Raw genomic sequence first — 12,045 nt, 5'->3', positions numbered from 1 at the left:
TGTGAGGTGGCAATAGAAATAATGCAAAATATCACCACTAATGGATCATATGTTTGTGAGAGACAAGGCTCTAGGTGACTGCATATTTGATACTTTTCTATGATTATGTCAGAAAGAGAAGTATAAGGAAACTGGTTGGCTCATCCTGCTTTCTCTAGACGAAGTGGGGAAAGAAAGAAAGGAGCTCAGGACTTCAGAGTCACAGCTCGAGCACTGCATAAAAGGCCTGAAAGTTGCCAGTTATGCCTTGAAAGAAAGCCTTATTTCTTGTAGTAACAGAGTTGATACTGCCAAAAACAAAACAGAGTCTTATCATAAGAGTGGCTGAATTACAGTGCCAACTAATTCCCAACATGGGATCCTGACACTCGGGATGGGGCCATTTAGGCAATTGGCAAACTAGGGACATTTAGCCCCTAAACTCCATTAAATCACTCCTGCCAGTAGAACCAGCCCTCTCACTCTCATGTGAAGAGATTACTCCATCTTTGTCTGCTACGCCACCATCCCAAGTAACCGTTACCCCTTCCACCCCCATCTGATAAGATTAATCCAGCTGTGCCTGAAGAGTCTTTGAGAAACCTGGGGTGATGACTGGGGCATCACCTGAGCCAGATGCCTTACAAGACACTGCTGACTGTCCCCCAGATATACCATCACCCACTTTTGCTTCTAGACCTATAGCTAGATATAAGTCCCAGCAAACCTCAAGAGGTGAAGCCCAAAGTGTGAACCAGGAGAAGACATGTTTAACTTCAAAAGAACTGCTTGATTTTTCTAACATAAACAAACAGAAACCTGGGGAATATGTGTGGGAACAGCTATTAAGGGTGTGGGATAATAGTGCACAAAACATAAAGTTGGATCAGTCTGAGTTTACTGATATGGGCCCACTAAGCAAAGATTCTTCATTCAGTGTTTCAGCTTGAAAGGTCAGGAGAGGATCTAACAGTTTATTTGGTTGGTTCACCGAAGCATGGATTAAGTGGTGGCCTACACTAAATCACGTTAAAATGCTAAACCTGCCTTGGCATACTACAGAAGAACGTACCCAAAGGCTTAAAGAAATTGCATGTTAGAATGAATTTATTTTGTTGGACCCATAGACCCACCATGGAGTACCCGGAGGACACACCTTCTACCACAACAATGAGGAACAAATTTGTGAAGAGGGCTCCAATATCCTTGAAGAAGGCTGTGATTACTATTTAAGTTAGATTTGACAGTGGGAACTGCCCTAACTGAATTAAGACACCTAACTACAATGGGGATGACTGAATGGTGGCAACCTGTGGTGATAGGAGCCAAGGAGCGGCACTTAATTAACAAAGACAACTTGGGTGTGGTTACCATAACGGACAGCAGAGTCAAAGCAGTAATCAGAATAGTCAGATTTGTATGGACTTAGTTAGATTTGACAGTGGGAACTGCCCTAACTGAATTAAGACACCTAACTACAATGGGGATGACTGAATGGTGGCAACCTGTGGTGATAGGAGCCAAGGAGCGGCACTTAATTAACAAAGACAACTTGGGTGTGGTTACCATAACGGACAGCAGAGTCAAAGCAGTAATCAGAATAGTCAGATTTGTATGGACTTATGGCATTTGCTACTCAGTCATGGTGTCCCTAGGAGTGAAATAGATGGAAAATCTACTAAATATTTACTTTATCTGTACACATGGAAAAATTCTAAGTCCAGTGAATGGAAATCTAATTTAAATCACCAGAATAGAGAGTTACAGCCCCTCAGTCAACTCCCAGACTTGAGCCAGTTGACAGACCCACAACCCCCTAAATGAAGGAAAGGCCAGGTTCCCATAAGCAAGGACCTTGCTACATTGCCAAAAATTTATACTATTAATCTCTCCTAGCCTTCCCCAAAGGGATATATGGCCTTTTATGAGAGTGATTTTCATTGGGGAAAAGGAAATAATCAGACTTTTCAGGGGTTACCAGACACTGGCTCTGAACTGACACTAATTCCAGTAGACCCAAAACGTCACTGTGGCCCACCAGTCAGAGTAGGGACATATGGATGTGAGGTTATTAGTGGAGTCTTAGCTCAGGTCCATCTCAGTGGGCCCAGTGGGTCCACGAACCTCAGTTCCAGAATGCATAATTAGAATAGACATAATCAGGTGCTGGGAGAACTCCCACATTGTATCCCAACATCTGGAGTAAGGGTTATTATGGTAGAAAAAGCCAAGAGGAAGCCATTAGAACTGCCCCTACCTAGGAAAATTGTAAACCAAAAGCAGTATTGCATTCCTGGAGGAATGGCAGAGATTACTGCCACCATCAAGGACTTGAAGGATGCACGGGTGGTGATTCCCACCACATCCCCATTCAACTCACCTATTTGGCCTGTGCAAAAAAACAGATGGACCTTGGAGAATGACAGTGGATTATCGTAAACTTAACCAGGTGGTGACTCCAATTGCAGCTGCTGTTCCAGATGTGGTTTTATTCCTTGAGAAAATTAATACATCTCCTGGTATCTGGTATGCAGCTATTGAGCTGGTGAATGCCTTTTTCTCGACTCCAGTTTCGAAGGACCACCACACCACAGAAGCAGCTTGCCTTCAGCCAGCAATATGCCTTCACTGCCCTACCTTAGCAGTATATCAACTCTCCAGCCCTATGTCATAATTTAGTCCACAGGGACCTTGATCAACTTTCCCTTCCATGAGACATCACACTGGTCCAGTAGATTGATGACATCATGTTGACTGGACCTAGTAAGTAAGAAGTATCAATGACTCTAGACCTACTCATAAGACATTTGTGTGCTAGAGGGTGGGAAACTAATCCCACAAAAATTCAGGCACCTTCCACCTCAGTGAAATGTCTGGGGGTCCAGTGGTGTGGGGCATGTCAAGATATTCCTTCTAAAGTGAAGGATAAGTCATTGCATCTGGAAACCCCCACAACTAAAAAGATGGCACGATGCCTAGCGGGCCTCTTTGGATTTTGGAGGCAATATATCCCGCATTTGGGTGTGTGATCCTGGCCTATCTTTTAAGTGACTGGAAAAGTAGCTACTTTTGAGTGGGGCCCAGAACAAGAAAAGTCTCTGCAACAGGTTCAGGCTGCCGTGCAAGCTGCTCTGCCACTTGGGCTATATGATCCAGCTGATCCAATGGTACTTGAAGTGTCAGTGGCAGAGAGAGATGCTGTCTAGAGCCTTCAGCAAGCCCCTACTAGTGAATCACTCTTACGATTTTGGAGCAAAGTCCCGCCATCCCCTGCAGATAACTACTCTCCTTTTGAGAAATAGCTTCTGGCTTGTTACTGGGCCTTAGTAGAGACTGAACACTTAACCATGGAACACCAAGTCACCATGCGGCCTGAGCTGCCCATCATGAACTCGGTGTTGTCTGGCCCAGACAGTCATAAAATTAGACGTGCCCAGCAGCACTCCAATGGAAGTGGTATATACGAGATTGGGTCTGAGCAGGACCTGAAGGTACAAGTTGCACGAGGAAGTGGCCCAAACGCCACTCCTGCCACATTACCTTCCGTCTCCCAGTCTGCACCTATGGCCTCATGGGGAGCTCCTTATGATCAGTTGACTACAGAAGAGAAAATTCGTGCCTGGTTTACAGACGGTTCTGCACGATGTGCAGGTACCACTCGAAAATGGACAGTGGCAGCACTACAGCCCCTTTCTGGGACCTCCCTGAAGGAGAGCAGTGAAGGGAAATTTTCCCAATGGGCAATGCTTTGAGCAGTGAACCTGGTTGTTCACTTTTCTTGGAAAGAGAAATGGCCAGATGTGTGACCGTATACTGATTCACAAGCTGTGGCCAATGGTTTGGCTGGATGGTCAGGGACTTGGAAGGCACATGATTGGAAAACTTGTGACAAGGAGATATGGGAAGACCCATGTAGATTGACCTCTATGAATGAGCCAAATAAGTGAAAATATTTGTGACACATGTGAATTCTCACCAAAGGATGACCTCAGCAGAGAAGAATCTTAACAATCAAGTGGATAGGATGACACGTTCTGTGGATACTAGTGAGCCTCCTTTCCCAGCCATTCCTGTGTCATTGCCCAGTGGGCTCATGAACAAAGTGACCACGGCAGCAGGGAGGGAGGTTATGCATGGGCTTGGCAATACAAACTTCCACTCACCAAGGCTGACTTGGGTACAGCCACTGCTGAGTGCCCAATCTGCCAGGGACACTGTGCAGTCCCTGATATAGCACCATTCCTGGGGGCAATCAGCCAGCAACCTGGTGGCAGGCTGACTGCATTAGACCACTTCCATCATGGTAATGGCTGCATTTCGTCCTTACCGGGACAGACTCTTACTCTGGATATGGGTTTGCCTTCCCTGCATGCAATACTTCTGTCAAAACTACCATCTGTGGACTTAAAAGAATATCTTATCCACCATCATGGTATCCCATACAGCACTGCCTTGGATCAAGGGACTCTCTTCACAGCAAATGAAGTGAGGCAATGGGCCCATGCTCATGGAATTCACTGGTCTTATCATGTTCCTCATCATCCTGAAGTAGCTAGCTTGATATAATGATGAAATGGCCTTCTAAAGACACAATTATGGCATCAGCTACGTGGCAATACCTTGCAGGGTTGGGGCAATGTTCTCCAGGAGGCTGTATATACTCTAAACCAGCATCTAGTATATGGTGCTGTTTCTCCTGTATCCAAGATTCATGGTTCCAGGAATCAAGGGGTGGAATTAGAAGTGACACCACTCACTATTACCTCTAGTGACCCCCTTGGCAACATTTTTGCTTCCTGTCCCCATGACCCTATGCTCTGCAGGTCTAGAGGTCTTAGTTCCAATGGGAGGAATGCTCCCACCAGGATCACAACACTGATTCCACTGAACTAGAAGTTCAGAATGTCACTAGGCTACTTTGGCCTCTGGATCAATAGGCAAGGAATGGAGTTACCATATTGGCTGCTACGACTGATCGATCCTGACTACCAAGGGGAAATTTGATTGGTGTTGCATAATAGAGGTAAAGAAAAGTATGTGTGGAACACAGGGGATCCCTTAGGGCGTCTCTTAGTACTGCCATGCCCTGTGATTAAAGTTAATGGAAAATCACAGCAACCCAATTCCAATATGACTACTAACAGTCCAGGCTCTTCAGAAATGAAGGTTTGGTTCACCCCACCAGGCAAACAACCATGACCAACTGAGGTGCTTGTGAAGGGCAAAGGGAATACAGATTGGCTGGCAGAAGGTAGTTCTAAATACCAGCTACAACCATGTGACCAGTTGCAGAAGTGAGGACTGTAATTGTTTTCAGTATTTCTTTGTTGTTTTGTTATATGTGTGTCAGTGTGTGTGTGTGTACAGATGGTAAGTATCTTTTGCATTCGTCCCTCCCTTACTCCATTACTTATTATAAAATATAAGACGTAAGCAGGGCTACTGTATTTTCGGTTTTATGCATGTTCATTGTATCATGTTAGGTACAGGTATGACTTCATAATTGTCTTTACTTAGAGATTATTTATGGTTTAAAGAGATGTGTACAGTTGACAAGACGGTGGCCAGTGATGGGTAAGGTTATGTGTCAACTTGGCTAGGCCATAATTTTCAGTGGGTCAACGGATATGATGTACTCACTATCCATGATCTGATCTGTTGTGAGCAGCCAATCAGTTGAAGGGGGAGTTTCCCTGAGGCAACTATCCAATATATACGGAAATTCTGCAAAGCTTGTCCTCTCTCGATCCTGCATCCGACTCAACATCCTCTGACCTCTAGTTCTCGGGATGTGAGCCAGCAGCCTGCCACCTGACCTGCCGATTTTGGGTTCATCAGCCCTGCAACCATGTGTGTCGGGAGAAGTCTCCAGCCTGATGCCTGACCCACAGATTTGGGACTTGCCAGCCTTCACCACTGTGTGAACCAATATTCCTTGAAATAAATTTGTGTGTGTGTGTATATTTTTTTTTTTCACTGATTTTGCTCCTGTATAGAACTCAGCCTAAGGTAGCATGCTCAAAAATGAATCTGTTATCTGTCCTATCCCCAAATCTGCTCCTCCTTCGATAGCTGCTATTTCAATAGGAGAACCAGCCACCTAATTAATTCTCTGGCTTGCATGTAGAATTGATCATTCCCTCACGTTTAGTCCCACGGCACTTTATACCCTAAAGGCTAAAGGTAGGAGTTTGGGGGAAACAGTGGGGGCAGAATTCTACTCTTTTTTACAATCTTGACACAGACAGTTAATGTTTACAAGGCCTTTTACAGTCTGCAAGGTGTTTTCACAAACAACACCTCACTGTGGTAAAGGCTGCTTCACCACCTCCACCCAGAAAGTGATACAAGTGTCGATTTTGAAGACACTCCCCCAACGACACATGCCATTTACACAGCACTGTGGTTGATGGGATTTCCATCCAGTGCCTTAAATGTTTAAGCAGAACTTGAAAGAAACTGCTGGCCGTGTGACAGCTGGGACAAGTGTCAAGGAAGATCTAGGTGTAGCAAGCTTTTTTCAGAAGCAGTAATTTATCAGAGCCCTACCATTTTAATAAAATACACATCTGCCTTATTCATATAATGGACAGGCTGCCAGGGTTCAAATGCACATGCAAGTCTCACTCCGGGGTAAGGAATCAGCCCAGGAGGTCCCAGGGTTGGGTTGAAACTGCTCCCCTGACTTGTGCAGCATGCCTTCTGCTGACAGCCACAGCACTCACGGCAACATCCGAGCACCGTGGCACCCCCATCCCTGCCCCAGAACAGAGGGGGCCATAGCAGCTCAAAAGGCCCCTGCTTGTAGGCTCATTGCAAGACAGCGTTGGCTCTGTACTCTGGATTCTTCTTTAGAGACCTCCTCAGAGAGAAGAGCCCAGGGCCCTGCTGGCTCAGGCTGCTGGCTGGAGCAGCCTCCCCTCCACATCTGCTAAGGGTTTTGCCAGATGAGCAGATGAGGTATGCATACCCTGTGGCTGCAGCCTGCGGATACCTCCCCCAGATCACAGGATGGAAAATGATGTTAGGACTGCAGGGCTGAAAGTAAACCAAGAATGGGAGGAGCATGTGGGCCAAGGACACCCAGTCTGGAACTCAAGAGACTAGGACCTTCCTGGAACTCTCTCCTGTATATCCAGCTCCTAGGTGTGGTTGGTTTGCATCTGGCGTGTAGTAGGCATAGGTTAGGTATAGGTTTCTGGAATTAATGAACCATAATGCAACACTTGAGACAACAAAAATCCACCCATCTTGTGACCCTCATAAGCCATTAGGAAAGGTTTAATTGTTCAAAAGTTGCTGTTATTAAGGGCTCAAGTCCCAGATGCCATTGTCACCAAGGTGAATGAGCTGATCGTTTTTGTTGTGTGTGGTTCCCCCCTCCCCCAAATACCTGGCATCGAAACTGACACCAAGTGCCAAACAGAAAGGAAAACCACAAAGGGGAATCCCCGGGTAGAAACCTGGCAAGTTGGGGGAAAAGAAAGTCATGTGCTTATTTGTATTTTAGGAAAGGTTTGACAAATGACTTTGAGACCCAGAATTATATACCCTGAAAGCAGGAATGAGCCTGGAGGGTAATGTAAACTCCTTATTTCTCAGCGGTAGAACTGAGGCTCTGGTGGTAAATAAGAGCGTTGCTTGAAGCCTCACAGTTAGCAAGACCAGCTGCAATGAGAACCCAGGTCTCCTCAATTCTTCCACTATAGGTATGGAGAGAAGGGCAGAGGTTCTCAAACTTGAGCAAGCATCAGCTGTAGGGGTCATTAAAACATGACTGCTGCGCCCCACTCCCAAAATTTTTGACTCAGTCAGTGTGGGCACTGGCATTTCTAACAAGTTCCCAGGTGATGCTGCTGCTGCTAGAGCAGGGAGCACACTTTGAGAACCACTGGGTTAGAGGTGAGAAGGCTCATGGCCTTGGGTCCCTGGGCAAAAGGAAAAGAAGAGACGGGCCAGGCTCTTGGAAGCCAGCTGATGAAGCCTGATGAGTGGAGTGTGGCCCATGGTGATAAGCAACATCACCTTGCAGCCTGCTGACCACCCCCCCCAACAAAGGAACCTCGCTTTCCCGCTCCATGATATGAGCCAGTGACTTACATACAACTGGTAGCTGGAGTCAAGTTCCAGGGGCTCCAAAGGTGTTACCAGGAGTCCCTAGGTGATGCAAACAGTTAATGTGCTCAGCACTGACAGAAAGGTTGGAAGTTCAATTCCACCAGAGGCACTTGGAAGAAAGGCCTGGTGATTAGAAAAATCAGCCATTGAAACCCCTGTGGAACAGTTTTACTGTTACATGCATAGGGTCAACATGAGTCAGAATCAACTCGACAGTAACCAGTAAATGTGTTACCAAGGAGGTTATCTAGTTCTTTAGGTACTCTTCCCTGACCTAGTGTGCGGGCTTGGGGAAGTACTTAACCCTTCATTCTCAGGCACAGGTGACTGCTGTACATAGAAGCACAAGCACTGTCAAGAGACTAAAGCCCAACATCTTAAATGCTGTTATAACAAACTTTCTTACTCTAAAAATTCCAAGGAGTAGTCAACATTCTTTCATGCTGCTAGAATTCTGCTTCAGACATGCAGACCACTGGCCAAGGCTTAGAACTTTATTATACATTCTTCATTTTCCTCAGTGCAACCTGACCTTTATTTTTAGCTGCCTGAGTACCAAGAAAGTTTAGTGACAAACTTACACTTCTCTAACCCAACTTTCATCTAAAACGCCTCCTAACCACCAAACCTAAACCAGTCTTTCTATCCAGGCAGTCCACCTTCATTTTTAGGTTATGTTTTTTTGGCTAAGGCTTAAAACATAGCAGTAGGCAATAAGCATTAGACTCGAGAATTAGGAAGCCAGGGTGTGAGTCCCAGCTTTGCTACCTACTAGTAATGCAGATTTGAGTGCATTACTAAGTGCACTTAACCTCCATTGGCTGCTCTGTAAAGTGGCAAAAATGATGTCTTCCTCTTAGGATTAGAGGTGGGGTTAAGTGGGGTGCATGTGAGAGCACCTGACGTGGCCTCTGCATGTAGCACACACGCCAACGCCAGTGTCCACTTTTCCTGCATATGTCTCACGGACACGTTGAAGCAGCCAGATCCCAGAAAATGTAGAAAACAATCTCTCCGTAACCTGCCCTACCTGCTACTCTGTGGCGGCAGTGACAACTGCTGTAGAATTCAGCAGAAAGCAGCTGGACACCGAAACACATTTTTCACACAATCCCCTGATTCTAACAGGGCCCATTCACAAGAGTTATTATTTCATAGTACAGTATGGGAGTTCCAAAAATACTCAACTAAAGATTAAAAAAAAAAAAAAATTTAAATAATAGGCTTTCAAAATTGAGGTACTGGATATTTATATCCCTCTATTTTTTTTTATAAGGCAAAAAGGGAGCCCTGGTGGTGCAGTGGTTAAAAGCTTGGCTGCTAACCAAAAGGTCAGCAGTTCGAATCTACCAGCCACTCCTTGGAAACCCTATGGGGCAGTTCTACTCTGTCCTATACGGTTCCTATGAATCAGAATTGACTTGAAGGCAATGGGTTTGTTTTTGGATAAGGCAAAGGAGCCCTGGTGGTACAATGGTTAAGAACTCAGCTGCTAACCAAAAGGTTGGCAGTTCGAATCCACCAGCTGCTCTTTGAAAACCATATGGGGCAGTTCTACCCTGTCCTATACGGTTGCTAGAAGTCAGAATCAACTTGACAAGCAACGAGTAGACATGTACACAGAAGGCAAAAGGAAATTAAAATGGGCATCTCTTATCAAGGTCATACAGTTTCTGTCTCCAATAATTTGTTCTCGGAACAGGCATTACTGTTAAACATATAAACAATTTTACTCAGCTACTACCTAAAATGTAACTGATGTCCTGAGACCATAAACTGACATTGGCTTCAAATGCTTGCAAAATAACGGGCAAGAGGAAGCCCTAGTCGTTGGTCCATCCTGCCAAGCCCTCCTTTATTCCTTTATCACCTCCTCCCTGTCCTCAGCTACTTTCCCTCCACTCACTTCTGACTTCTACTTGCATGGATGTCTTCTAGATCCTACACAACAAACTCCTCCTCTCTCAGCCATGTTGTTTTGTTAGTTGCCACTTAGTCAACGCTAACTCACAGTGACCCCATGTGTGCAGGGCAAAGGCTCTACTGAAACAGCTCCACACACCACACTTTTCAAGGCTGTGACCTTTCCGCTGCAGACCGTCAGGCCCGTCTTCCAAGGCGTCTCTGGGTGGGTTCAAACAGACAACCTCTCAGCTATTAGTTGGGCACCAAACTGTTTGCACCACTCAGGGACCCCTCTCAACCACACTACTCCCCATTTCTCACTTACTACCACCAGGCTTGTTTCCTCAGAAGGAAATAGGGAAGAGGGGCCGAGGGAGGGAGGAGAGGACACAAGGTGGGTGGGGCAGGCCCAAATGATCCCTCAGGTCCCTGCCAACTCTAACATTCTGTAATTCTATGATTCCTTACCCTAACCACCTGGCCTTGGAAAAGAAAACAATTGACTGTAGTAAATCAGTCATTAACTGAAACCACATAAAACTTACCTTCCCCCACTTTAATATAAATGTTTCTTGCTATCTTGAGTTCAGTGAATGAAGTGACTGCTCCATATTCCTTTTGGGCCCAATTTAACAGATGTTCATTTCCATGGGGGAAGCTCCTTTCTTCTGTTTCTGCTGACAAGGAGAAGTTTCCAGATGAAAAGTGGACCACGGAACCCTTAGACACCTAGAAGAAACACAATTGCATATTTAACGTGGTGCAGTGACCCAGAGCTGAATGATAATTAGAGAGAAAGTCCTTCATCAGATAACTAATGGATATTTGTCAATCAGTCCTCTTTTCTTTGTTACATGGGTAAATCATCTTTCTATTAGCAGCTGATTCAAGAAAAACTTCTAAGCCTAGTTCTCCCAGGAAATGGCAAAACTACCAATGACACAAGATGTATCTTTGAAAAAAAAATTTTTTTAATATACAATATTTTGCTGTGTTTCCAGTGAAGGCTTACACAACAGTTTAGGTTCCCATTCAACCATTTCTACACAAGTTGTTCAGTGACATTGGTTACATTCTTCACAATGCATGAATATTCTCATTATTTCTGCTCTGGTTGTTTCATTTCCAGTCTCTTTGAATTTTTAAAGAACGTCGTGATGACTGACTGCAGCAGAGTGCACCATAAGTAATCATAAACTTTATCATGGCCACTTTCTAGATATTTAAATTGAAAGACAACCCTCTAAGTAATGTGTTCCAAGTCAAACGAGAAGCCTTGGTGAGTGTCCTCATGGGCTTGGAATAAGTCCTGTGAGCATCTGAACTTGACTACTGGGCCTTCCACAGCTGCAATATCTGCCAACAGAGTCACCCCAATGGGGACACATCAAGAGTCCCCTCCGGTTGTGTTCTCCTGAACACTGAGATAAAAAGTATAGCCAGAGGTTGCCAGTCTTCTACCAGATTACACTATTTTCATAGGGGGGAGATGAATGTGTGTAACAGTTTATTTTTTAAGACCCCCAAATTCCCACAGATAATGAAGTCAAGAGAATGTTAAGCTGATCCTAATAAAACTTTCGGGATGATTTATGCAAGCCCCACATTCTTGCAGAATGTATTTAGACCAATGCTGACCTAGTATATGACAGTACATGTAATTAACATACACAAAGAAAATCAGGTGCTGCTGAAAATCTCCATGTCATCTTTATTGGCTAGCATCTACAAAAAAGTGATTTTTATCAATGTCAGAGTGAAACCTCAAAATGTGGGCAAAAAGGCTCACAAATTCCCACATTAGCTACTTATCCTTAGCAAAAGGCAAGCAGCTTCTGAAAAGGTTATAAATAGCCAGACCAAAAAGCACGTTGACAGCAGGGATTTTGCTTACGGTTTCCTTCTATCCCTTATAGCAGTGTTTTCAAACACTGTATCTTAACACATATAAAATAGTACTTAACCCAACTATTGCGCTAGGCATTGTTTTCTATTCAATTACATACACAGGTAGTCCCCATCTTAAGACCTATTTGAGTTACC

The 12,045-nt window shown here is 44.7% G+C and overlaps 1 protein-coding gene across 2 annotated transcripts in view; it reads right to left on the bottom strand.

Annotated features, from left to right (window-relative positions):
• Positions 1-12,045, bottom strand: part of TGFBR3 (transforming growth factor beta receptor 3) — a 214,902-nt gene that overhangs the window by 54,680 nt on the left and 148,177 nt on the right. For both annotated transcript variants that reach the window (XM_049879808.1, XM_049879809.1), the window contains exon 5: positions 10,548-10,731. In XM_049879808.1, the coding sequence (XP_049735765.1) occupies positions 10,548-10,731 (184 nt within the window). The remainder of the gene's footprint in view (positions 1-10,547; positions 10,732-12,045) is intronic.

The sequence above is a fragment of the Elephas maximus genome, chromosome 3, assembly GCF_024166365.1.
Source record: "Elephas maximus indicus isolate mEleMax1 chromosome 3, mEleMax1 primary haplotype, whole genome shotgun sequence".
Taxonomy (NCBI): Eukaryota; Metazoa; Chordata; class Mammalia; order Proboscidea; family Elephantidae; genus Elephas; species Elephas maximus.
The sequence above is the reverse complement of the archived record's forward strand: the minus strand, read 5'-3'. Positions and strand labels throughout refer to the sequence as shown.